This window comes from Spea bombifrons, chromosome 3, assembly GCF_027358695.1.
Source record: "Spea bombifrons isolate aSpeBom1 chromosome 3, aSpeBom1.2.pri, whole genome shotgun sequence".
Lineage (NCBI taxonomy): Eukaryota > Metazoa > Chordata > Amphibia > Anura > Pelobatidae > Spea > Spea bombifrons.
In genome coordinates this window covers 52,725,567-52,751,603 of record NC_071089.1, presented here as the reverse complement: position 1 = coordinate 52,751,603, position 26,037 = coordinate 52,725,567, and the positions used below count along the sequence as shown (strand labels likewise).

Genomic DNA, 26,037 nt, shown 5'->3' with positions numbered 1-26,037 from the left:
CCCCCAGAGGAGGGAGGGGGGAGATAGAGTTCTGTGAGGACGCTGCAAGCTTCCTGCCCTGCTTCTAACAGAAGAGACGCTGCTCGCGACCGGTAAGCAGCATGGCGCCAGCATTTTTTTGGGGTCTGATTAGAAGACGACCCCGATTATAAGACGAGGGGTATTTTTCAGAGCATTTGCTCTGGAAAAAACCTCGTCTTATAATCGAGCAAATACGGTAAAATAGAAACGCTGCATATTAGACCTATTGCAGATGGTGGCATGGAAGATTAGCTCAGCGTGAATTTGGTCTGGGCTGTTTATTATAGACCTGCAGGCCTGACATGTAGCAAGTTATTCAAAAGGAAGACACATATGTATTCTAAATAGAAATATATGCACTTTGCTGAAAGAAAAACCTTAAATATAATCTAAACCCCTAGTTTTATAGCAAAACCAAATAATGAAAACATGATATATAAATTAGACATCAATAATGATGGTCACACACTCAAGACTAACAAGCTATTGTTTGAAAACAAGTCTAAAATTATATAGTTTACCTTGTAGCAAAGGCTGGCTGAACTTCATGAGGATTGCGACGGTCCGACCAGAAAAACAGCAGTCTATCAAATTTCGGTTCAATGTCTGCATACTGGGCTTTACCTTCTGGAAATATTCGAAGCACACCTCCATTGGTCTGTAAATAAATTGCATACAATGATTAATGAGAAAGCCGCCTATAACGAGACCTCGCCATAGTTCATCCGAACTCAACAGAGCAAGTAAAATGAACAGATTTAGCTCAACCTGATACATTTCATATAAAGAGTAATAAAAAGAAATTGCTTATATCTGCTTATTTCATCAATACTACCCTAAACACTAAAAATAAACTTTGATAGACGACCTACGGGCAATTATCTATTGTATATACAGTAGTACATGAGGCCTGACCCAAGCAAATACAACTATTCCTAGAACTGAGAACCAAGACACCGTCACACCACCTTCAACTTCTATTTCTAAGCCCTCCTTTCATTTCACTTGTGTTCTAGCGGGGCGAAGGTACTCTAGGATTTGCTCACGAGCTCGATGTCCAACTGTCCCACCTCTGCCCAAAAAAAGACATCTGTATGCTCTACCCACTCCCAGCTTTCCACTGGGCTAGCCTCACGTCCCCAACTCAGTCCTCCTCATTCCACCTCCCACCACTTGGATGCTGCTATGATGAAAAGATGGGAAGAACTTCTCAGATACACGGCCAGTGATTTCTAAGTGCCAATAGAACGCAATGCTTAAATTGTTACACAGTGATATTATTGAACTTGCCTTCACATCCCAGTCTTTATTAAGATAGTATATGCAAGTGACACATCTTCCATCTCCATTGGGATTATCAACATGTCTCACATATCCTGTTCCTTTTCCTGGGTAACACGCTACCATCCCCTGGGAAATAAAAAAAAAATATATATTATTTTAACTGCAAACAGTTATTCCACATATAATAAAAATGGAAACCTTAAATGCTGCAACAAGATCCAAGACAGAGCTTGTTTTGGGACCCATCAGGAGAACTCTTTACATGAATGGAGCATTGCGTTCATTGAGAACACAATGTATCCATTCATAAAGTCTTGTGTGATCGTGCATCGTGCATTTGCCCTCTTCCCTCGATATTTGCAGTTTAGGACCTGCAATAATATACTCACCTCCGGCACCGATTTAACGGGAGCGCTTTCCAGCTTCAAGCGGCCAATCCATGGCAACAGATGTCAGACCATGGGGGCAAAGGAAAGCTGTCGCAGCTTCTAGTTCAGGTAAGTGCCATTTTTAGACGTTCTTACCCACTACCAAGAAGAACGCATACTAAAGTACCGTATCAGAGACAATAGACTGTACCTTTACACCCCATTAAAAAAGGCAAAAAGAAAAAAAAGGCAATTAAAGTTTGTTCCGCTTCTTTACTTTTCGGCATACTATGCGGCATACTCTTCACACTCACATCAATGCAGAATCAGAAATACCATTGGCAGTTGATGGTGAAATGCCCAAAATTTCAGGAAACAGTTCTTTTACAACTTCATAATTTTACAATCAAAGCTTAACTGTCAAGTGACACAAAGGCAAGAACTAACAGGCTGTTGCCATGCCAACTGAAATGCTCCTGTTTGTAGTGTTTATATGATTAAACCTATAGGAGAAAATCAATGACAGATCCGTTAGATTAACAGGCAAGACAGATACACTACTATTTTGTCTAAACTTCCCACTTACAGAACTATAGAAGCTTTTATGCAAGGCGTCCAGGGGTGTAATTTGCTACATCCGCATTATGGAAAAGGTATAAATCGCTTTACCTTCGTCCTGCCGTTGATCCTGAAGCTGTCCAGCTTGCCATTGCAGTGCCGGATGAGATCGTCCATGCTGCTCATGAGCTCCCTTATCGCGCTGCAGCCGGCCTCCTTCCCCTCCACCCAGGTGATCTGATCGCCGCGGATGTCCCGGGTCGAGTCGCTCTTCTGGTTAACGAGCTGCCCGTCTGTAAAGCGGCCGGTCTTGTGCAGGGCTTTCACCTCGGACACGATCCTCTCCCCCAGCTCCTGGCCCAGGAAGTCGTCCAGCACACAGATGCCATGCTTGCTCATGCACGGAGCGATGTACTCCTGCGCCAGCTTCTGCAGCAGCGGCTTCGTCTGGCCATTCGGCCGCCCGACTCCCTCTCTCCTCCTCGCCGTGCTGCTCCCCCCTGCCTCCCCGGAGGTCTGGGTGTAATCCTCTTCCTTGATGGCCCTCAGCGTGGCCCCTCCGACCACCAGCTCCCTCTGCCAGCCACCCCCCGCACTTTTAGCCTCCGCGGCGTCTGGGGCATCTTGTGCCGGGGTTGAGGGCGCAGGAGGAGGCTGCTGCGGCGGTTCCTTTTTGGGGTCCTTTTGCAGGGCAGTGCCGGTGTTTGCCCCCGGGGTAGTTGCCGGGCTCCCCTTGCAGACCAGTTTGTGCTTCTTCCAGTCCTGCCGCTGATGCTCTTTGCTGCAGTAGAAGGAGCTCCGGCAGCGGCCGCACAGCAGCAGGTTCTCCATCTTCCCGCACAACTCGCAGTACTGCCGGTCACGATCACACGGACTGCTGCCCCCACATCCTCCACCACCAGCCATAATAACCACTGCGTGCCCGAGATAGTCGGGCTCGACCTGTTGACTAGAATACTGCGTCACTCCGCACAGGGTCCCCGACCCTTAACCACGTGAGGCAATACTTTTCACCTGTCAAACACCCAGGCGGCGCGCATCAGCCACATCACAGCTGGATTAGCGCTACCAAAAGATAACTAAGACGCATATTCACAACAGATTGATTACCGAACGCCAGCTAGCGCTAGCTTTCCCACTCTTCGTAGCTCACTTAGTCGCTCAGGAGCAGCCAGAACCAGACGGTCCGCTACAAGAGACTACTGAGCCTGCTTTCTGGGTGTGTTCTCCGGCGATTGGTTCCATGGAGTCGTTTGACCCTTCTCGCTATTTGCTGCTGTGAGGGATTCTGGGAGTTGTAGTTTCACATCCCTCAATGGGTTCGGCTTATGCTTTCCTTGCTTAGTCACGAGAACTACATGACCCAGAAATCCTTCAAATGTACCTTTGGCGACTGTACGAACGCTGGCAGTATATAACGGTGCATGTTTATCGAAGCGTTTCAGATTGAAGTGGAAGTATATGCTGGAGGTGTATCTGATAAAGCTCAGCAAAGCCAATTTGAACTATAATGCGCTTTACGTGGACGCTTTTCTTTTGCATCATTTTTATAAAACCAGAAGATGATGTCATCAAAATCAAGGTGTCGCGACTTTCCATTTAAAGCATAGTTGTGACCATTCGTTTTATATATGAGAGCCATGAAGACAACAATTTCAATGAAAAATGCCGCTTGGTTACTTGGCAGTCAACAGCAGTGGCTCTCTGTACATTCACTGGGCAGACAGTGGCACAGTAGGGTGGCAGATGTGGCAAAGGGAAGGTTTTAACACTGGTGGGGGGATCAAATTCAGCAAAGTTGGGAAAAGCCATGTAAAACGGTCATGGCTGTTTCTTTAAACAAATTAATGTTTTTGTATTCAGAATCTTTATATAAATCACACAAACAAATTACAAGATTTGAGAAAACTAGTAATTAAATATTTAGTACAATAAACAATTTCATGTGATCAATAAACAAAAGGTTGATCTTGTGTTTTGTTTTATAAAAGAAACTAAAATAATAGTATTATTTTCAAAGAACCCGGAAGGAGGGATATTTAGATACAAGAGTAAATTTATAAAGACACGGAGGCTCCCATTATGCTTAACTCTTTTCTTTATTCCCTCAGCAGCAAAGAATATTTTTAGAACAAAATACAACAAGGAAAAAAGACCAATCAACAATATGCATTAGACATCCAATAGGGGCTCATCACAGACACCCCTCCTCCTATATAAGTGCTTAGGACCATCAAACTTCCTCTTTTCTTTGGTGCTCCCTCAGGAGATAAGTATACCATTTTTCTGCATTTGTATATTTGCATATTATATATATTTGCTTTGTCCTACCGTTTTGGCTGGAAGGCGGTTGTGCCTTCCTCCATTTCTTCTCTCCTTTCGAGTTTTCCCTGCCGTTTTTTCTGTTTAATGCCGTTTGACTTCTTCATACTGCGTCACTGGTAGTTTCTCTTGCCGCGTATCGCGCATGCGCGGTTACGCGCGGCGGCCATTTTTCCAGTTTCCTTCTGGCAACGTGTGCTCCGGTTTTGCTCCGTGTGTTCCCGGCTTTGCAGTGCTCGTTTTGGCTCGTCTCGGCGAGCATTTGAGGTGCCCTTCTCCCCTTTCATCCGTGGTACCCCAACGGATTTTGTACCTTTCGTTTTACCTGGTTTTTGTCGCCAGGTTCGTTCCGGCGGCCATCTTTTTGGTTTCTGTGCAGTTTTTCCCCATTCGTTCCGTTTCTGTGGCTGTCACTTTGATTTATCTAGCGTCTCAATGTTTTCTGACAGGGATTCCCTTCCACCTTCCCTCCCTGGTCCTTCTGGTCAGCCTCCTCTACATAAAGGGGCTGTTGGTGGGGAGGTTGATGACCCACAGGGTGACATTATGAACTCTGAGGAGTTCCATTCCTTGCTGGATGCCACCATGACTAAATCGGTGACCCAGGCACTGCAGTCAGTGATGGGGATGATGTCTTCTAACATCTCCCAGTCTGTTTCCTCTGCCATTAAGGCTTCCCAATTGTCTGCCTTGACATCTGGTAGTGATTTGCCTCAACAGGGACCCTCAGGGGTCTCCCGTAAGGCTTCATCTAAATCTGTGCATGGTAAGCATTTGACCTCCAAAACCCATATGTCGGACAAGGTGCGTCCTGTCACAGAGGCTGTGGTTACACCACGGAAAAGAGCCCAGCATCGGGCAAAATCGGTGCGCAGATGGAAGAAGGCTAAGACCTTATCTGACACATCCGACTCTGAGTCGGCTTCTGAGGAGGTTTCTGACGTGTCGGTGGATACCGACCTGAGTGGGTTCTCTGATTATGATTATAAAACACCCGATAATTCCGACCAACCCGATTTCTCTTTGGCTCAGGTCTCCGGGGATACCCTTCTGGACCCTCGTGGTGAACCTCTATTTAACCCTGACGAGCTGTCTAATCCCAGATCGGCTGAATGGTCTCCCATGCCTCATGTGGCTCAATATGTAGCCTCGCGGGTCCGCAAACCGCTTACTAAGGCGGCCAGGAATAATTTGAGGGCGGAATGCCCTAGGCCCTCTTTACCTGACGAGGTGTGTAATACTCCGGAAGTGGATCCAAAGATTGCCCAGTTTTTAGGAAAAACTGGTTGGAAATCTAAGAAGGGCCTTGAGTTCTCTCTCCGGAACTGTCAAGATAAAATCTTAGACGTTTTGGGCCCGGCTACAAAGCTTTTTGAATCTATCGAGACCGCTATCGCCACAGATTCCCAGGTGGACCTGGTGACATTGCGAGGTTGGGTGCAACGTATTATATGCCTGGTCGGCAACGCCAATACGGCGTTGGCCTCTGAGAGACGTAAGGCCATTTTACTAAAAATTGAGCCCAAGTTGGTCAATATGGCGGTGTCTGAGCCTGGTCCACAGGCAAAAGGTCTTTTATTTGGCGACTCGTTCGTCAAGGATCTGGGCAATTATGTTCATACTTTTACCGCTTTGGACAAGGCCCAGTCCAATATGCGTAAAGTGTTCCGCGGGAAGGTTTTTGGAGAGGCCGGTAGACACAGGGGCCGTCTACCAGGCCGCTACTCTAGGGGTCCAGTCATCGGATCTCGAGGTCCCGGTTCATCCAGATCCCAGTTCCAGGAACGTAAGCCTGCGCCAACACCTTTCTTCCCGCAACGTTCCCGTCCATGGCAGAACAGAGGAGCTAGGGGATCCTATGGTAAGTACGTTTTTAACACGCTTTCTTCCAGATGGTCAGGTGGGGGGACGGCTGCTGTTCCATTTCGATGTTTGGAGGTCACTGACCTCGGACCAGTGGGTCCTACAAACCGTATCTGGTTACAAAATAGATTTTCTGTCTACCCCGGTTCAATCTCAGCTTCCCGGGAAGATTCGGTTTTCCCATGCGGACATGGCTTTAGTCTCGGCAGAGGTTCGGGTGTTGTACGACAAAGGTGCCATAACCCCCGTTCCCTCCAACACTCCAGGTTTCTTGAGCAACCTTTTCTTAGTAGCCAAGAAAGGCGGAGGCGTCCGACCGGTCATCAATCTCCGTCCCCTGAATGCCTTCATTACTTACCAACACTTCAAGATGGAAGGCATCCATTGTCTGCGGGACCTGTTGCAGATAGGAGATTGGATGGTCAAGCTGGATCTACAAGATGCCTACCTGACGGTGCCGATAGCACGGGAGCACCAGGATTTCCTCCAGTTTCGTTGGGCCTCTCAGACGTGGAAGTTCACTTGCCTACCGTTTGGCCTCTCATCCGCTCCGTGGTGTTTCACGAAGCTCCTGAAACCAGTGGTGGGCAAGTTGCGAGAGAAAGGGGTACGTCTGATCATCTATTTAGACGATTTGCTTATTATGTCGCAAGACATATCCTCTCTAAAACTTCACCTGTCATGGGCTACGTCTCTGCTTCAAAACCTAGGGTTCCTGATCAATGGGAAGAAATCGGATCTCGTCCCTTCTCAGTCTATGGAGTTCCTGGGGTTTGTGATCGATTCCATCCACGGGTCTATGCATCTTCCGACCTCCAAAGTGAAGGCAATAAAGAAGGAGATCAGGAGGGTGCTGAATCGTCCGGTGATCACCGTTCGGCATCTAGCTCGGGTCATAGGGATGTTGTCGGCCTCCATCCAGGCCATTTTTCCCGGACCTTTACACTATCGGGCGTTACAACGTTTAAAGATTCGGTCTCTGCGCCAAGGTCTCTCCTACGACCAAGAGATTCCGGTCGATTGCGAGGCTGCCGAGGAGCTCTCCTGGTGGCTTCAGCATATAACCGCCTGGAATGGCAGAGCGATTTTCGGTACCTCTCCGGACCTGGTCATAGAGTCCGATGCCTGCCTCACAGGTTGGGGTGCTCGATGCGGAAATTCCTCCACGGGAGGCAAGTGGTCGCAGACAGAGAAGAAGCTCCACATAAATTGTCTGGAGCTGTTGGCAAGTTCGTTCGCTGTAAGAAGTTTTTTGCGAAATTCATCCAATTGCTCCGTGCTCCTGCGACTGGACAACGTGTCGGCAGTGAGGTACATAAATCACCTGGGTGGCACCAGATCTCAGGATCTCTCACATCTGGCGACGGAGTTTTGGCAGTTCTGCCTGGCTCACAACATTGCGGTCCAGGCGGAGCATATTCCCGGGTTGACCAATTCTGTCGCCGATTGGAATTCGAGGTATCTCAGAGACCCGGGAGATTGGCGTCTCCTTCACGACGTGTTCGTCTTGATTATGGATATTTGGGGGCTGTTGGACGTGGATCTATTCGCCTCTCGCCTCAACACCCAACTTCCAGCCTTCTTCAGTTGGCGTCCAGATCCGGAGGCGTTGGCGTCCGACGCTTTTCTCCAGGATTGGTCCTTTCAGAGGAGCTATGCTTTTCCTCCGTTTTGCCTGGTGGCTCGCACGTTACTCCATCTTCGCCGGTGCGACACCCTTTTGGTTCTCATCGCTCCGCTATGGAACACACAACCGTGGTTCCCTACGCTTCTGGAGATGTTAGTGGATTTTCCACGGCTTCTCCCATCCAGATCGGATTTGGTGGTGGACCTGGACGGGTCCCCTCATCCACTTCTTCTTCAGGACCAATTGCCTCTTCTGGCTTGGAGAGTTTCGGGGGACCCTGGTTTGTCCCAGGAGTTTCGGGATCGACTCTGCAACTCTTGGCAGGAGCTTGGGCTCCGGGAACACGACGGGCTTACGATCATGCCTGGAACGCATGGCAACGTTGGTGCCTGGAACGGCGTGTGGATCCCGTTTCGGCTTCTGTAACGGTGGTGTTACGTTTTTTGACGGGGTTGTACGACGCTGGTTTGGCGTATCGTACCATCAACGTGTACCGTTCCGCTATTTCTGCTGGTCATGCTGGTGTTAGCGGAGTGCCGATTGGTAAACAGGTTATTGTCTGTCGGTTATTGAAGGGCATCAGATTGACTCGGCCTCCCAGGCCTCGTTATTCCGGCATGTGGGACGTTAATATAGTTCTTCGGTTTTTGTCTCTATGGCCTGATAATACTTCTTTGTCTCTGAAGCAATTGTCGGCTAAGTTGGTCATGTTATGTTGTTTGATATCGTGTAAGCGAGTCTCTGATGTTCGGGCCCTGGATATTTCTGCTAGGTCTTTTACACCTGAGGGTGTACGTTTCGACATTTCTAGACGTACCAAGACGTCTATTACTTCCGTATTCTATCCTGTTTTTCCTCTTCAGCCACAGCTTTGCCCTGTGGCTTGTCTCCGGGTATATGAGGATAGGACTTCTTCTTTTCGGAATCCATCCCGTCCTGAATTGTTTTTGTCTCTCCGTCATCCTCACTTGCCTGTGACTACTGCAACCTTGGCACGATGGGTTAAGTGGCTGATGGCCTCTGCTGGCATTGATGTTTCCATTTTCGGCCCTCATTCAACTAGGGGTGCTATGGCTTCCAAGGCCACATCTCAGGGTTGTAGGTTGGAAGATCTCTTGAAGGCTGCGGATTGGTCGAGAGAATCGACATTCCGAGAATTTTATTTTAAGCCTGTAACACATTTTTCTTCTGCTGTAATTGCGCAGCTTTGAACTAGCATAATGGGAGCCTCCGTGTCTTTATAAATTGCCAGATTTTACTAAATTATGACGTAAAGTCATGATTTATAAAGACACGGAGGCGAGCATTATTCCCACCCATGTTTTCTACTTTAGTACAGGTATTGTATTTCTCCCTCCCATGTATTACTTTGTGTTTATTATTGCATTTCATTTCATTATATGTATACGTTTTATATTCATGACGGATTCATATATATTATATATCTGCATTATTATGTTATAATATCTATGCAGTTTTCTATTCTTGGAGTGATCGTTGATTTTCACTCATTCTGATTTGTATCACTAATTTCTGTTTTTCTTTCAGCTTGAAGTGTTTTCCTGGTGGTCTATCGTTTGGATGGCATCTTCTCCGTTTGGTTTTCAGTTACCAGCTGTTGTCCTTCGGGGCTGTTTTTCCTGGTTGTGATATCTTCGGTTCCAGTTCAAAGAAAAGAGGAAGTTTGATGGTCCTAAGCACTTATATAGGAGGAGGGGTGTCTGTGATGAGCCCTTATTGGATGTCTAATGCATATTGTTGATTGGTCTTTTTTCCTTGTTGTATTTTGTTCTAAAAATATTCTTTGCTGCTGAGGGAATAAAGAAAAGAGTTAAGCATAATGCTCGCCTCCGTGTCTTTATAAATCATGACTTTACGTCATAATTTAGTAAAATCTGGCAATTTGCTCACATTAATTTAGTTAATGGGATTGATGTTTAGCCAGGAAACCAATTTTTTTTTCTAACACATTATATATACCGTATGTTTCTCCATTTTGTATGGATATTGTATTTGTTGAATAATTTGTGCCCAACTTGGAATTTCTTGTTAAAGGCAAAATCTAGAAATTCCCTATTTCTTTGAGAAATGAAACTTTGGAGTATTAAAATAGGATAGACTGTTTAATATCTTTCCTATATATATATATATATATATATATATATATATATATATATATATATATATATATATATATATATATATATATATATATATATATATATATATACCGTATATAAAAACCTTCCCAACCCTATGGGTGCTATGTGGCTTCTTCAACCTCGGGTCCTCTACCAGAGGCCTTGGAGTTTGTGGGTTCTGCACAGTATCTTAGCTGTTCCTAGCACCACGCTCTTCTGGACAGAGTATTCTGATGTCATTCCTGGAAACTGTTGGAGCCGATCTCCCAGCTTAGGAGTCACAGCCCCAAGTGCTCCTGAGACCACTTTGGCCTTCACTCTCGACGTTGACTCCTGTTCCTCTTTCGGGCCCTGCAGCTTCTCGTACCCCTCCTTCCTGATGTTGCTGTCACTTGGGACTGCTACATCTATCACTTCATCATCGTGGACGTCTACGCGATGCACTGAGACAGCCTCCCCTGCCAGCACTTTCCACGGAAGGAGTGCCGGCACGGGAGGTTGTCTAAGCGCATCGCGCAGACGTTCGCAGCTGCGGCTATGTGCATAACCAATCTCCGCTGCTGGCACGTCTGCTCGATGTGCTTTAACAATCTCCCTTGCCGACACTTCCCCCAGAGATGTCCTCTGCTGGCCCCGCTAGACACCTGGGAGTCTGTATTGGTAAGTCTAGGGGGGGGAGCATATCTAGGGGGCAGAGTGGCAGCATATCTCGGGGGGGCAAAGTGGCAGCATATCTGAGGGGGCAGAGTGGCAGCATATCTGGAGGGGGCAGGGTGGCAGCATATCTGGTGGAGCAGAGAGGCATATCTGGGGGCAAAGGGGCATATCTATAAGTAAAATGCATTAAAATGGCTATTGGTTTTCTGTTTGTATGTAACATATGTTGACTAACTGCATAATAGATACCAAAAATAATAGATACCAAAAATACAGTGTGTTAGAATACTGTTTTACTATTCCAGTAATGTGTATTTTTTTTAAAAAAATCTAAATTTTTCTTTAAAAAAGCACCTAACTTTTAGGGTGTGGCCTATAACTGGGTGCGGCCTATAATCGAGCCAATACGGTACTTGCTTGTCTGTCTGGACTGGTTGAGGCTTGCTGGAGGAAAAGATCTATGTGAGTGTGTGTTTGTCTGGGTGTTTTAGCACGTGTCTGCTTGGGTATGTTAGTGTGTGTATATGTGTGTTTGTCTAGGATGTTTGTGTGTGTGGGTAGGTTAGTGTATGTGAATTTTTTACTGTGAAAACGTGTCTCTGTAGGTATGTTGGTGTGCATTTCTGGGTACGTTTGTGTGTCGTACGTTTTGGGTACGTTTGTGGGCATTTTACTATGTGAACATGTGTATGCTAGTAAAGATGTGCGTATGTTAGTGTGTAACCATATGTCAAAGTATGTTTAGTATGTTAGTGTGTGGGAGGGTATTTTAGCGTGAGAACATGTCTTTGGGTATGTTGGCATGTGTGTCTGGGTATGATAGTGAAAGTGTGTGTTTGGGTATGCTGGTGTGTGAACGTGTGTCCTTGGGGTATGGTAGTGTGAGTGCCTGGGTATGTTTGTGTGTGTGGTATCTTGGTATGCACTTGTTTTGCTGGCATCAAATGGCTTTGTTATGCCACTTACCACAGTAAAGGGCATATGAACACCCCAGAAGAAGAGAGAGCACAAGCTAAAGGGACTGAAACCCGCTCTATAGGTGCGGGACTGCTGCTTGTGCTCATATGCGGCTGCTTCTGCCTTCTACGTCGCTGTTTTTACAAACACAGAGACAAAATTCAACACATCATGGAAGGCTATGGCCAACAGAAAGATGAGGATGATGATGATGAGGATAGCGATGATGACGATGATGATAAGTAATGCCGCCAATGTTGATATCACTGTCTTTACTATGAATTCGGTCCAAAATATGGACGGGTTTCACTTATTTTCTGTTGCAAATAAATTGTTTCAAGAATTTGAAGAGTCGGTGTTTCATTATATTTGACATTTGTCAAGAAAAAAAGATGTAGCCCTATTCTTTTCTAGTTTGGAATATTTGAAGTAATGTATTTCTAAATTACAGCTACTTTTAAATGTGTTCAGCCTATTGGTGGTTAAAATGGCGAGAATTCCATCTCACTTTTTCAGGGAACAAGATTATATTGTAAAATTAAATGGAACTTTACTTCAACAGACTGAGCACAGAGCAACCAAAGAGTTAATTCTTCCAATACGACTACCAACGGAAAACCAGAATAAGAAGCACAGCAGTATGTGATCTCCCGGAACTACAGTTCCCATGATCCTCCGAACGCGTCTACTTTTTAGGTGTCCTGATATAATCCTGACTCAAATGCGCAATAGTATACTTTCATATAATACGATTTAAAAACGTATGTTTTGTACATGAGACGTGTTACGTACCATGAGATAACGCTTTATAATTGGGGCGTACGTTATTTTGAATTCGGTACCAGGTTTGAGTACATATCGTGCTTTGCTGGCCATGGTTTGGAGAGCTCTTTCTGAGGGGCTAGTGTGTGTGTGAGTGAGAAGAGGAAAGGGTATATTAATATTATTGGCTTCGAAAGCGATCATGAGCGAAAAAGAAGGTGAGAAAGGGTTAATGTACGATTCCATGGTGATCTGAGCGGGTTCGTTTCAGAATTGGGCATATAGCTGGAAGGTAATTTAAATCTTGGCCCTTTTTACGATTACACGGTCGGCTAGTTCGCTTTTTGTGCTTATTTAATGTAGCGAGTTGTGAAATGAAATGCCTTTTAAATTCTATTTAAATATTCTTCGTTTATTATGTTCTGTCTCGGATTAAATGTGCTACAGCCTTCAGTATAACGTCACCATTGTGGGGTCAGCAGGATATATTGTTAAGACTTTTAAGCACAACGTACGGTATATCCCCAATGTAATTTATTAAGTTTTCAACACAACTGTTATTGCTGTATTCATACATTACAGCTTAAGCTCATTTGATCAAAACGGTTCCTTAGTGTGCTAGAGTAATTAATGTTTTGTGTAAGTGGAACAACACCTTTAACGATTTGGGGTCCATGCCTTAGCGTTTAGTGTTAGTAACACTTTTTTTATTGTTATTTTTGAATTATGAATAACGGGCAGGCTTGATGGACCGAATGGTTCTTATTTGCCATCGAATTATTTTTTCTATGGACGATAAAATACCGGGTAAACAGTGTGACTGAGAATGAAGATATGTTGATGGCACCTTTAGGTAGCGGCCCCCAGGTATTGGCCCAATTGCTTCCCCCATTTCAGGAGGGCTGGGATGTTCAATTCGTTCTTGACCCCAAATAGTGGCAGATATATCTTGAAGGCACAACCCGTATTGCCATGATTGCCATCTAGTTGGCATTTTAGTGACAACACTGGGGTAGCAATGCTATGACTGGGTTGTTTCCAAGAAGGCGTCTACGTGAGAAGACTAAGGGGCATCTCACTGACGGCACATTCTAAAGGACCAGCCAGAGCGAGATGTTATATCATTTTATTTCATTCTATGAGAGTAAAGGATACGATCATTGTTGATAATTTACCGACACTGTTTTCCCCTACCTGATATACATAATGTATTTTTGTTAGAAAAAGCGTCTGGTGGATTTAAAAAACGCAAACATGAAAACTTTCCCCGATCACAAAGGAAAGAGGAAAAAGGAAATTGTGTTGACTCCTCGTCACCTGTGATCCTTGCATTTAAATGTAAGTATTTTAATGTTTTGCTCTTACTGACAAACCTAATAAAAAAAAATTGTTGCCTCAGAAATTTTTAAATAATCCAATTTCTCCTGGACTTCATTTAAAGCACGCAGACTGATGATCACTTGATCACAAACTTTCAGTAAGATAAAGATAATTGCAGTAGGGAGTTTGAAATATCTGTACTTTAGGCGCAAGCAACTACTTTAATCTTCCCTGTGTGAACTGAAAAACCAAAGTCACCCATCTGATGCTAACATACACTCGCTAACACCATGATGGAAGATAAACTCACACATACACCCAACCTGCATACACTACCACTCACACTCACTTTAGCAATATACACTCTCACACACACACACACATACACTATAACAGCATACACTTACACACACACAAACTCAATCACTCTTTCCCATTATACATGCAGCTCACACACTTCTCCCTCCTTACCTCAGACAGGGCCTGTCTTCACTGCAGCTTCCACTATCCCTGCGAGCTGCTGCCGCTCTACTACCGCAGGGTCACATCACAGACTTTACGTGACCCCGCTTTGGGTGCCTCAGTTACCGGAACCCAGCTAAGCGTTTGCTGCTATCATAGTAACTTAGATAAACTGATCGGAAACAAGAAAGCTATTTTGCGTTTGAATGGTAAAGGGTTGGGGCCGGTACAAGCCCTTACAAAGCGAATATATCATTGGGTTTAAATGGTTGAAGCTTCCTGTCTTCTCTAAGCAGAATGTCATGTATCAAGTGCTGTGCGGGGCTATAATATTGTTTTTCAATCCCTTTTGATTCTTGTTCTATCACATGTAAGGAGACCCCTGGCGGTGACAGAAATGTTTAATAATGCGTGAGGTTGATATTTGTATTTTAATATATATTGTTTTTCTCCCACAGCATTTCAACAAGAGCTTGATGCAAAGCACGATAAGTATGAACGTCTTGTAAAGCTTGGCCGAGATATAACAATTGAAAGCAAACGCACAATCTTCATTTTACATAGAGTCATAAGGTACTGGTCTTACGCTTGTTTGTATATCATACCAGTCATCGTAATTGTCGCATGCTTTCATGCCTCTTAGGAACAAGGAAAGCGGCCCTGGTGCTAAGGAGACGTAATGACGCGTTTCTATGCCGGCGGCCACATACCACAACACCTGATTTGCCGCTGTAGCGGTGTGTATGGTGCGATGTCTTGGAGCGGCCCACAGGTGTGCTAGATGGCATGTCTTGGGCTTGATCCCAAAAAAGGATCAAATACATAAGTCCCCCATTGTGTCAAGTGTTTCCTGAATTACCTACCTCAAGCCTTTGCAGTAGGTCAAAAATGCAAAATATGTTACAAAAAACATAGTCGGTCCATTGTTGGAGAATAGATAACCTTCAAGATAACCAGGAAATCCTGGGCCTTAGTGCCCCTTTTTAATTCTTGAAGGTTGGGGTATTGCATATAGCAAACATTTCCACAGAGAGGTTTTATTACCAGCCCAGATAAGATTATACTGTGCATCACAACGTCACTGCGCAAAGCTTTGAAGCCTGATGGCACGCAGAGTCCTTTGTGGGACAGCCAATGATGCCACTGACACATAGGGAATGGTAAGGGGATTTAAACCTGCATGGAATGGGCATATGGATATCCTGAAGGCAAGGCCAAGGACTGATTAAGGTTTCAGGAAAAACCGAGCAGACCGGGTGGGCTGTCAAATTCTATGTTTTTGTACAAACTATATCGGTTTCTTACCATGCGGTCCTTAAATTGCTTCAATCTGATTCACTCATTGTTGTCTTTTGATCCATTGGAACAGCTCATTTATGAGGGATTGGTGCTCAAGCTCTAACTTTGTGGAGCTTCGCGGTCTGCTTCCTGTAATGGAACGATGTAGACGAGGGAAGGTGCCTAGTATCGCGCAAGAGCGGAATACAAACCCTCGGAGCAGAACCATCCTATTGTTTCAATTGCCAACAACATATTCATCTGTCCTATGTGCCCAGCACCATATTAACTTGGCTTGATGCAGTGGGTTTATTTTAGCTTGTGGTCCCAGGCTTAATTCTGAAGGCGCTCATTATTTATAAATTTTGTTTATGAGATTTCCATTATACAATGTTTTTTTTTGGGGGGGGGGTTTATTTGACAGTGATCTCAACAAAGACGAAATACTTAATGAATCTGACACCAAGCTGGATGTTATACGTCAAAAAATAAAGCAAGTCGCTCAGGAGTTAGTGGGAGAAGACTTGTATCAGTATCACAGAGCTTTTACCCCCGGTAAGAACTAAATTATACTTTGAATGTTCCTTTATTCACAATGATTGGCATATACTTAAATGGGTACATATGACACTACTTACGGCAAATCTCTATTGAATCCAAAAATACGCAAATATACTCTGCTCTCATGGATGTTAAACAAATGCAAACACAACACGGGTTTATAAAAGAAAAACAATGTAGGAATAATCATAGATCTCTTGACATGCATTCTCCAACCGCATCAGGCATTATGGTAGAAGACACATAGTATTGACTAAAAGGGTGGCAATAATCGTGGCACACGTTTTCTATAAACTTGTGTTGTGTATGCGCGTAATTGTTTGAGATCCATGAGTACAGAGTGTTTTTGTGCATTTTTTTTTTTGAAGAGATCAAAGGGTTAAACGGTAACGACAACTTGTCGCAGCTTTCTTTGCTCGTATTTACCAAGGGTGCCAATATTAGTAGAGGGCACTATGTGTGTCCCCACACATAAGGTGCCCATCACTAATAACACTTGTATTTGTAGATATTCATTTTCATGGGTACTATGCATTTATGTAATAAATAATTAAAATGTAAACGTTTTGTTTCTTGTTGATAGGACTACAAGAATACGTAGAAGCGGTAACATTCCAGCATTTCATTAAAACTCGAACCCTTTTCCGTCTTGAAGACATCAATAAACAATTAATATTTGAAGAACCTATTAATGATGTTGCCACAGTAAGCACTAATGTTTGCAGTTTTGCAATTGGTTTTCTTATTTATAACTGTTTCATATTTAGTTTTGGTAAAAAACATTTAAAAATGTTTTTTTTTGGGGGGTAGGTGTATGTGTGTTGTGCTTTTGTGCTTGCACATATGCAAATGCTAGTTTTCAATGGATTATATTGGCACGTTATCCACATGGTGGTTGTGCCTTTTGTTGCCGTGTACTGGATATATATATATACGCAGTGCACAATTGTGTGCCTAAGGAAGATGACGGAAATCTGCATACATTTTATTCAACTTCCTTCCAGCGAGTTGATCCATGCCAAGATCATTGCTGTGGACTTTTGTCTTTACCGGTTTCCAGTAATTCTAGTTACTATTTCCTTTCCTGTTTCCTCACGCATGTTGCCGTTTCTTGCTGCCTCTCCAACATGAGCATCCGCCACGCAGAATATAGAGCACTATTAGTCCTTTCACATCCCGTTGTGCAGAGCACACACATATGCACACATATACGTTTAATCTTTAAGATAGTAAAGCTAACTTTAACCCCTTCAAGACCGGGACGTACCAGGTACGTCATTGATGATGCACAATCCAGCGTCGCACTGAACGATGGGATCGTGAGGGGATGGCTGCTACTTGCCGCTGGGTGACCCCAGCGATCCGTGGCAGCCAATCCCCCTCAGTTCCGTGCGCGTGATCGCTTCTGAAGACGCGGTACCCAAATGCCGGTCTTGGAGGGGTTAATGTTGCCCATATCATATTCTGTTCTCGTATACATTTATGTGTGGTGTTGCTATGAAAATCTAGTCCTTGTCCAGGTGTATATGAAAGATGTCCGGTTTAAAACACTGAAAGTTGAAATCTGGCTTTAGTATTTCAATAACCAAATGTGTGTTTTTTTGTTTTCCACCTTTTTTTAGACTGTAAATAATTCACCTGATCATTCATTGGGGGGCGCTGAAAAGAAGCCAAACGTCTTGAGCCTCCAGGTGACCCCAGTCGATTATCTGCTCGGCGTAGCCGATCTCACCGGCGAATTGATGCGCTATTGCATTGGTAGCGTCGGCAACGGAGACATCGACACACCTTTTGAACTGAGTCAGTTCTTGCGAGAGATCTTCGATGGCTTTTCTTACATCGGAAACACGGGACCCTACGAAATCTCAAGAAAGCTGTACGCCTTAAAGCAGAGCCTTGCCAAAGTGGAGAATGCGTGTTACACTCTGAAAGTGAGGGGCTCCGAAATACCAAAGCACATGCTCGCAGATTTATTTTCAGCCAAAACTGACATAATTGAACACGATGAGGGCATTTCTTAAATGATATAGTTTGGCGGTGAACAAGGAGACGCGATACAGATACAGTTTATTTGGAATTTTAAGCTCTTTCAGAATAGTAAGAGGGGAAATAAGTGTAACGCGCATATACTGTTGGGAATAAAAATTGTACAAAGTGTTTTGTTACAGATATTATACAGAGTTAATCCATTAAAACATTACTGTTATTTTTTTTTAGTTTGTTTTAATGATTTATGTAAATATATCTGTTTACCGTGATTATTGGCTTGATCTTGTTTTAAATTTGTAGTTGTGATGTGTATTTAAATATACAAGGTATTTGTTTTGTACGGTTCTTTTTTTGTTTTCTTAAATCCCAGCTGAATATCCGGGACCTACTTCAGATATAACTTCAGAAACAATTTGCCCCACTTAAGCAGGACTTATTTAGCAAGGTTTGCTTTTTTTATTGTCGTCCTGGATAAAAATATTTGCTAGTCTTAAACATTTTTTTTTTCCTTGTTTCTCTTGATATCCCATTACTGTCCATTAAATATTCAGTCATGTTTTGACACGGTGTAGATACTTTAAAGTGTAAAAATGTACAAAAACGGACCACATAGACGACACAAGTACATTACAATTGTTGTTTCTTCTGGAGATAAACTTCTTTTCGCAAAAATGTTCTCACACATTCTATGAAATGGTCTTTGTTGAATAAAAGTTTTATGATGATATAATTGGGGGAAAAATGGTTTATACTAGAATGTAGCAGTACTGAGAGAATGTATATATTCTATATTGAAGCATATTTAAGTTAACTATATGATCTTTTAGCCCCCTTGCGATCAGGGCTGGATACATGTTTGCAGAAAACCTCATGTTTTTAGCAGCCAGGACATTTTTTTATTGAAATCAATGGAAACATGAAAAGTTTTCATAGCCAAAGTTACCTGGCTCCAGGGGTAGATCTATGTCCTGAGAAATATCTAATCACTGCCTCTACATTTAATGTGTGTGTATATATCTATATAAACCACCTATAAAGCATACGTTCAGCCCATTTTGCTTGAGAAACCAGTTGGAGTTGGAAGTAGAAATCTCATATTTTTAATAACGAAGTCTCGACTTTTCTGGAACCGTTCTTGCTAGTTTTTCCTTTAGTGAATAAACACTAATCTAGAAAGAAGACAGTTGCTATTAAATTACAATTTTCAGATAAACTCTAATAGGTTTTAATGTAAAAAAAAATGCATGTAGAGTATATACGTACTTCAAAACTATTTGTAATGGATTGTATACACATGCGGTTTAAACATTTAGTTTTATATGGCTGTTTTATCAATGCCAAGGAAAACAAATCATCCATATCATATTCATACTAGTTTGCATATACGTTTTAGAGGTCGCTAATGGGAAAAAAAATGAAATCAGGTTGATTTAGTACTCGCTTTTCGCTTTAAAAATGTTAGAGCCGCACGCGTGCATTGCAGAGGGTTTCTGTGTACAGAACTGCAGGGGGCCAGTCCCCCTCATCTTTCCCTGCATTGACACTTCATTACCATAGATAGCACCACTCTGTGTGAACCCAGCACCTAGTTGAGAACGTATGGAATTGCAGTTGTGTTCTGATGTTCAGCAATGCTGTTTGATGACAGGCAAGCATCCTTTTATTGAAACATTACAGGGATGCACCGAAATGAAAATTCAGGACTCGCTTGGCCGAAACCGAAAATGCCCCCCCCCCCGCTTTTTTAAAAAAAACAAAACAAAAAACACTTTTTAAAAGTAACACCAAAATTGGACAAAACAAAAACACATAGCAATTATATATATATAATTGCTAACAGCACTCACACTCCCATGATGCCCAGGCAGCCAGTACATGCTAGAACCTGGGCATGATAGGAGTGTGATTACAGGCCTATTATTCCCCCTCCCACACTTACACATACACTAATTCACAAACATTCACTCATTCATATACCCTCCCCCACCCTCTTACCTGAACTGCAGATCTCTCAATCGCAGACTTCTCCAGGGGCCGATGCTTCCCTCTGTATTGCTGTGCGAGCAACTTCTCACCCCACAGGGGAAGAAGGAACGGAGCAGAGTCATGTGACATGCATTCACATGACTCAGCTGGGTTCCTGATTCTCCTGGCCTGTACAACGAGACGCTGCTTGCAGTGTGTATGTTACCAACTCACAGGTAAGCAGCCCAGCCCCCACGGATGATTATTTTCAGCTGTTTTTTTATTATTTCTGCATTTTGCCGATAATGCCCATTTCAGCCGCTGAAATATCGGTGCATCCCTAAAACTTTATTTTGGCAATAGTGTGCTTATCACTGATATGGTAAAAAAAAAAAAAACATTGAGGTTAAGCACAGAAAAACCTTGGCTCTTTTAACATGCAAACATACAAATAAGTGGGATTTCAGCCATGTGAAAGGTAGAACATTAAAGCAATATTAATAAGATGTGTGCTTTATTGAGATTATATCAAAAGATTGGATAAATATGCCCACAGATAATATACATACACAGTTGCAAGATCCAGGAATCCTGTTTTGAAACCAACAAATGCATTTATGTGAACATTTCTAAAGAAGCCATTTGCCACCTCAACATAATTGTGTAAAAAAAAATATATACACACACAATTAGTTATTCTGCCAGTTGTAAAAATGACACTTGATTTCCAACTACTTTCATGTTAGCATTCAACCAAATCCATGTGCCGGTTCGGCCCTTCTGCTGTTGGCGGATGCACCTCCACGCCCCTTGTAACATGAGCGTTCCAGACACAGAGCAGTGACACTGTGTGATTATAGATATATATATATATATATATATATATATATATATATATATATATATGTATATATATACCGTATTGGCTCGGATATAGGCCGCCCCCGTATATAGGCCGCACCCTAAAAGTTTGGTGCTTTTTTAAAGAAAAAGTTTTTTTCTTTAAAAAAAGCACCAAAAAACATCCTGCCACTCTGTCCTCTCCCCCCCCGAGATACGCTGCCACTCTGTCCTCCCCCCCTCCCCGAGATACGCTGCCACTCTGTCCTCCCCCCCTCCCCGAGATATGCTGCCACTCTGTCCTCCCCACCCTCGAGATACGCTGCCACTCTGTCCCCCCCCCTCGAGATACGCTGCCACTCTGTCCTCCCCCCCCCCACTTACCAGAGCAGACTCCCGGGTGTCTTACGGGGCCGGAGGGGGACATCTATGCACATCGTGTATACAACTCCCGGTGCCGGCACTCAGCGGAAGTGCCGGAACCGGAAGTTGTATACGCGTATTGCGTAGATGTCTTCCGCCGGCCCTGCAAGACACCCGGGAGTCTGCTCTGGTAAGTCGATGGGGGGGGGGGGGGGGGGGGGGGTTAAAATGCATCGTGCGGATGTTCACCGGCAACGGCGCATCGCCGCTGCCGGTGAACGTCCGTGCGATGCGCTTAGACAACCTCCCGTGCCGGTACTCCCCCCCGTGGAAAGTGCCGGCAGGGGAGGCTGTCTGAGCGTATCAGACAGTAGGATACAGGTCCCCTGCACCGCTGCGGGGGATCTGTATCCTAACCCCGCTGCCTGCCCGGCGCCCGGGACTGCATGTCCCGGGCGTCGGGCGCTAGACCCCGAATATAGGCCGCACCCCCACTTTAAAGACTTAAAGTGGGGGAAAAAAGTGCGGCCTATATTCGGGCCAATACGGTATATATATATTATATATTTAAAAACAATCACTAGAAAGGTATTCTAGTTATCCATAAGTACAGGATAACAAACCAACTAATAAGTTTATTTGTATACCATTATATACACACCATGGTTGCTGTGGGAGTTTGGGTTAAACAAAATATATACGGTGGCCCAATATAGCATATACATGCTGTTTTTTTCTTCCCTTCGCCATATTTTTACAAAGGCTGCCTGTATTAACAATCAACAACTTAACAATAGGGTTGAGATAACCTAAACGGGGAGGAATAAACTCACAGAGACTGGGAACAGGAAGTGAAGAGGGCTGCTCACATGGTCTAACACATAATATAGTTCTTATTTTAATCTGTAAACACTGGTTTATTCAGTGCAGTGAATCATAGAATGTATAATTTGTATAAAGTAATAGTTTCAATACAAGAAACTATTTTCTTCTAATAGGGGCCCAGAACACGAGTTAAACACCAGGCATAAACAGATTGTAGGGGGATCGGTACCACCCAACATCCATTTTCGCCTCATCATTCCCAGCATTTAATAATTTGTATGAGAGAATGAAACCTATTAACCCCTTAAGGACAATGGGCGGTCCCTAAACCCATTGAAAACAATGTATTTTGAGCCTGTACATGTATGGGCTTTGTCATTAAGGGGTAAAATGAGTACTAGCTTGATAATGCAGCAACATTCTGAAATTCAGGATAATCATGTATGGAGAGCCACACTCTCCTGATGTTAAGTGACGTAGTTAATGGCACTGCTCTGTAGGCTACCGATCGTCATGAGAGTCATTCAAGCATTTAGCCAGTGAAAGATCGATGAAAAGCTTCAAGCAAAGAGAACAGACAATAGAATTACCAATTTTTTTCCAGTAATGACAACCCTTTACAAAATATCATAGCATTTGTTAAACATACAAAAGTATACGAGTAACACATAACAGCAAAATAATCCACATGCATTTCGAAGAGAGAAGCTGTCGATATAACATTTCTTACGTCATACAGAACTTAACCAAAGCCTATCGGCAAAATGACCACAAAGCAGGATACAAGCAACGCTAACAATTAAAACGGTATTGTGCAAATCACACGACAGATGTTGTACTCTCCGGGTTAACTCGAACTAATCGAGATGCACTTCTCAGATCCTGCAACTGCTTGGCCGGCTTCCCGACTCCCTCTTCGAATCGTTTTTCCACAACCAGCAGGACAGTATCATACAAAAACGATGCGTTCTGTCTAATAAACGCTTTCTTTTCAGGTTCCTGCTCGCATCTCAAACTATAGTCCACATGCTGAACAGCAACAAGGATTATTTCCATCAAACTTTCAAGCAGGACCATGTGCAGCTCCGGAAAGTACAACTTCAGTGCTTCATCCAAAAAGGCCATAGTCTGTTTTGTAAAGGCCACGATGGTATAACTAAGGTTAACCCAACAGTCATCACCGGTATACTGGTCGAAACTAATCACTCCGCAGCTCCTCATCTCTTCCTTCAGCTTCCCAAGAGCCTCGGGCGTCATCAGATTCATTTTTCTCCACATTTCCTCTGAGTTACGATGTTTTGTAGCCTCAATAATGATGTCTTTGCAGCTCTGCAAAGCTGTTTTTATATCTTTCACCAACAAGGCATGGAGTATGAAGGTGAGGTCTAAGCCTATTTCACTCAGTTGCTTGCAATGCTCTTTCGCAACCTTCACACACTCTGCGGCAGTGGAGAGACTTTCCTTACTATCAAACACCTGTTTACTAAACGCATCCACAAACATCTTCAGAGCAGAGCGAGACCAAACGATGAACGCAGAATAGCATCCGTTGTTGCCAGCAAAATCCATCTCAAATTCCTTTGCTGTCTCTAGCAAACTGGTGAAGAATACATTGCAGAGTTTGTGAATATAAAGTAAGGTTGCTCCCTCAATTCTTAGCTGGCGTATCGCAGTGTGCACGGCGGCTGCGCGGTTCTTCAAGAACAGCTCGCAAGCCTTAGTGGACTGGCCCAGGCGAATAAGTTGAGAAACTGCTCTGCGGGTTGCCTTTGGACCTCCTCTCAAAGACCTGTCTGGGGATAGTTCAAACACGAGAACATCAGTTAGCTGTCGTATCCTGCCATCCACCTTAGCTTTCAAATCCTTTACAGCATGGGTCAAGGGTTTATCTTCTAAATAGCTATTTAGTTTATTCAGCAAATCAACTGCTCCCTCGAAATTCCGCTGAGCGATGCAAACATCCAAGTCTTCAGGAAGCTCCTGGATCCATTCAAGAGTCAGATCCACCAGCTCTTCATCAGAGGTCTCCTCTTCAACAAATGGGTTTGATGACACATCTGACACGACAGGCGAACGCGGAGCTTCCTCTTCTTTTTTACGCTTCTCATTTAACACTTTGTTCTTTTTGGTTTCTTCCAATACCTCCAGCCACTCTTTTTTTATCTTTGCATTCTCTGCCTGGAAAATACGACTCTCTGGGAACATGAGAATCTTGAACATATCCTTCATGGGCGGATTTTCCTTGACGTTTACTATAGCGAGGTCATCCAAGTTATGAAGCGCGTTGTACTTGTACATTCCTCTGCGGTTCGGTAAAGCTGTGGCAATGAGCAAGCAATCATTCATCAGAAAGGCATGGACTTTCTGGATGAGAACCATGTTATCCACATCAAACTCTGTCAGGTCACCGTTATACACCAAGTACCTATAAAGAACACAAAGAAGAAGACATTTTAAATATATTCCCAAGAATACCATTGTGGATGCTGGAAATCTGCATTGATTTGGGTGAGAGACCACTCTGCTAGCATGTAATTCAATTCTTCTAGTTGGCTCCTGGATTTTGGATGGGATAATTAAGCTTAATTTTAGTTTATGGTACTCTATGGATCTACAAGGTTGTCCACAGGTGTTTGTGAAACCTTTTAGTGGACCAACACTCATACAAATACAGTTATAAACTCTCAAGAGGTCCTTCATGAGATCTAAAAAGGGGGCCACAGGTCTCGACTGCTTATGCGGCTCCAAGTCCGAATCTATAAAACATTGGTCCACTTTAAGGTACCGCAAACTCTTGGAGACACTCTTCTCTATAATCATATATGTTCATCACTGAAAAAAAAAATTCACAATTTAGTTTATTCCCCTACTCCTCTATCAGGTGAATAAATGAAACTAGTAACATCACTCTGGAGCAGTGGTTCTCAACCTGTGGGTCGCCTAAGACCATCGGAACACACATATTTCACAATATATAATTACATATTGTTTTTGTGATTAATCCCTATGCTTTAATTATGTTCAATTTGTAACAATGAAAATACATCCTGCATATCAGTTGGCTACATTACCATTCATAACAGTAGCAAAATTAGTTATGAAGTAGCAACAAAAATAATTTTATGGTTGGGGGTCACCACAACATGAGGAACTGTATTAAAGGGTCCTGGCATTAGGAAGGTTGAGAACCACTGTTCTAGAGCAAGCTATATAATCCTTCCTGAACAACAGTTATAATAACTAAATGTTCATTTTGTAACCATGTCACGCATGAATAAAGCTGTATGATTACAGAGCTCACACCAACATTATACACACACTGACCACACACACACACACCTACACCTACCTCCCGGGTGTCTCCAAGAGATTCTTGCACCCCTCCACTTTCTCCAGCAGTGTGGTCAGGTTCCTGACTTTTCCCTCATCGGCTTCCTTAGGGAAGGCGGCCTGTAGTTCCCGGGCGGCCTCGGAGCGGTCGGTCTGCAACAAGGCCTGGGTGACACTCTCCATGATGCTCTTCTGCTCGGTGAGGATGTGGCTGAGTTGGTACATCTCGCCCTCCAGGTAACTGATCTCTCTGGCGGTCTCGATGAACTGCCGATAGTTCTGGTAAACATTGCGCTTTAGGTTTTGGGCGGTCTCGTCCGCTAGGCTTTGGATCCGTTGTCGGTGCTCTTGCAGGTCTCTGTCCCCGTCTGACTGCTGGGAGAGCTGCTTCACGTACTGATCGGACTGAAAGCTGCTTGACTCTAACTTCGTTCGGAGCCGATGTACTAAACTGCCACCCCCGATCTCTGCCATGACTACTGTATCCGATAGCACCAGGAACCGGTCTAAGAAAGCAGATAACACACGCAAGTGGGACTGTTGT

The 26,037-nt window shown here is 43.7% G+C and overlaps 3 protein-coding genes across 3 annotated transcripts in view; 1 reads left to right on the top strand and 2 right to left on the bottom strand.

Annotated features, from left to right (window-relative positions):
* Positions 1-3,376, bottom strand: part of LOC128482668 (egl nine homolog 1-like) — a 7,187-nt gene extending 3,811 nt beyond the window's left edge. The window contains exons 1-3 of the mRNA XM_053458502.1: positions 2,343-3,376; positions 1,312-1,431; positions 543-679 (exon numbers count right to left, since the gene is read on the bottom strand). Coding sequence (XP_053314477.1) covers positions 543-679; positions 1,312-1,431; positions 2,343-3,137 — 1,052 coding nt within the window. The 5' untranslated portion in view covers positions 3,138-3,376. The remainder of the gene's footprint in view (positions 1-542; positions 680-1,311; positions 1,432-2,342) is intronic.
* A 9,237-nt stretch (positions 3,377-12,613) lies between these two features.
* Positions 12,614-18,515, top strand: TSNAX (translin associated factor X). Its single transcript, XM_053458496.1, has 6 exons — positions 12,614-12,778; positions 13,782-13,898; positions 14,801-14,915; positions 16,045-16,175; positions 16,765-16,886; positions 17,804-18,515. The coding sequence occupies exons 1-6, from the start codon at positions 12,763-12,765 to the stop codon at positions 18,200-18,202; spliced, it is 900 nt and encodes a 299-aa protein (XP_053314471.1). The 5' UTR covers positions 12,614-12,762; the 3' UTR covers positions 18,203-18,515.
* Positions 18,516-22,629: 4,114 nt separating this feature from the next.
* EXOC8 (exocyst complex component 8) lies at positions 22,630-26,037 on the bottom strand. Its single transcript, XM_053458491.1, has 2 exons — positions 25,513-26,037; positions 22,630-24,588 (listed from the first exon to the last, which is right to left on the bottom strand). Exons 1-2 carry the CDS (start codon positions 25,965-25,967, stop codon positions 22,983-22,985), a joined length of 2,061 nt encoding a protein of 686 aa, XP_053314466.1. The 5' UTR covers positions 25,968-26,037; the 3' UTR covers positions 22,630-22,982.

What these genes read in the sequence shown, in the direction of transcription:
- TSNAX (XM_053458496.1), top strand. An exon ending in ATTTTACATAGAGTCATAAG is followed by an intron (nt 14,916 to 16,044) that starts GTACTGGTCTTA and finishes TTTATTTGACAG; the next exon opens with TGATCTCAACAAAGACGAAA. An exon ending in TCACAGAGCTTTTACCCCCG is followed by an intron (nt 16,176 to 16,764) that starts GTAAGAACTAAA and finishes TCTTGTTGATAG; the next exon opens with GACTACAAGAATACGTAGAA.
- EXOC8 (XM_053458491.1), bottom strand. Translation starts at nt 25,967, where the DNA reads ATGGCAGAGATCGGGGGTGGCAGTTTAGTACATCGGCTCCGAACGAAG. An exon ending in CTCTTGGAGACACCCGGGAG is followed by an intron (nt 24,589 to 25,512) that starts GTAGGTGTAGGT and finishes TGTTCTTTATAG; the next exon opens with GTACTTGGTGTATAACGGTG.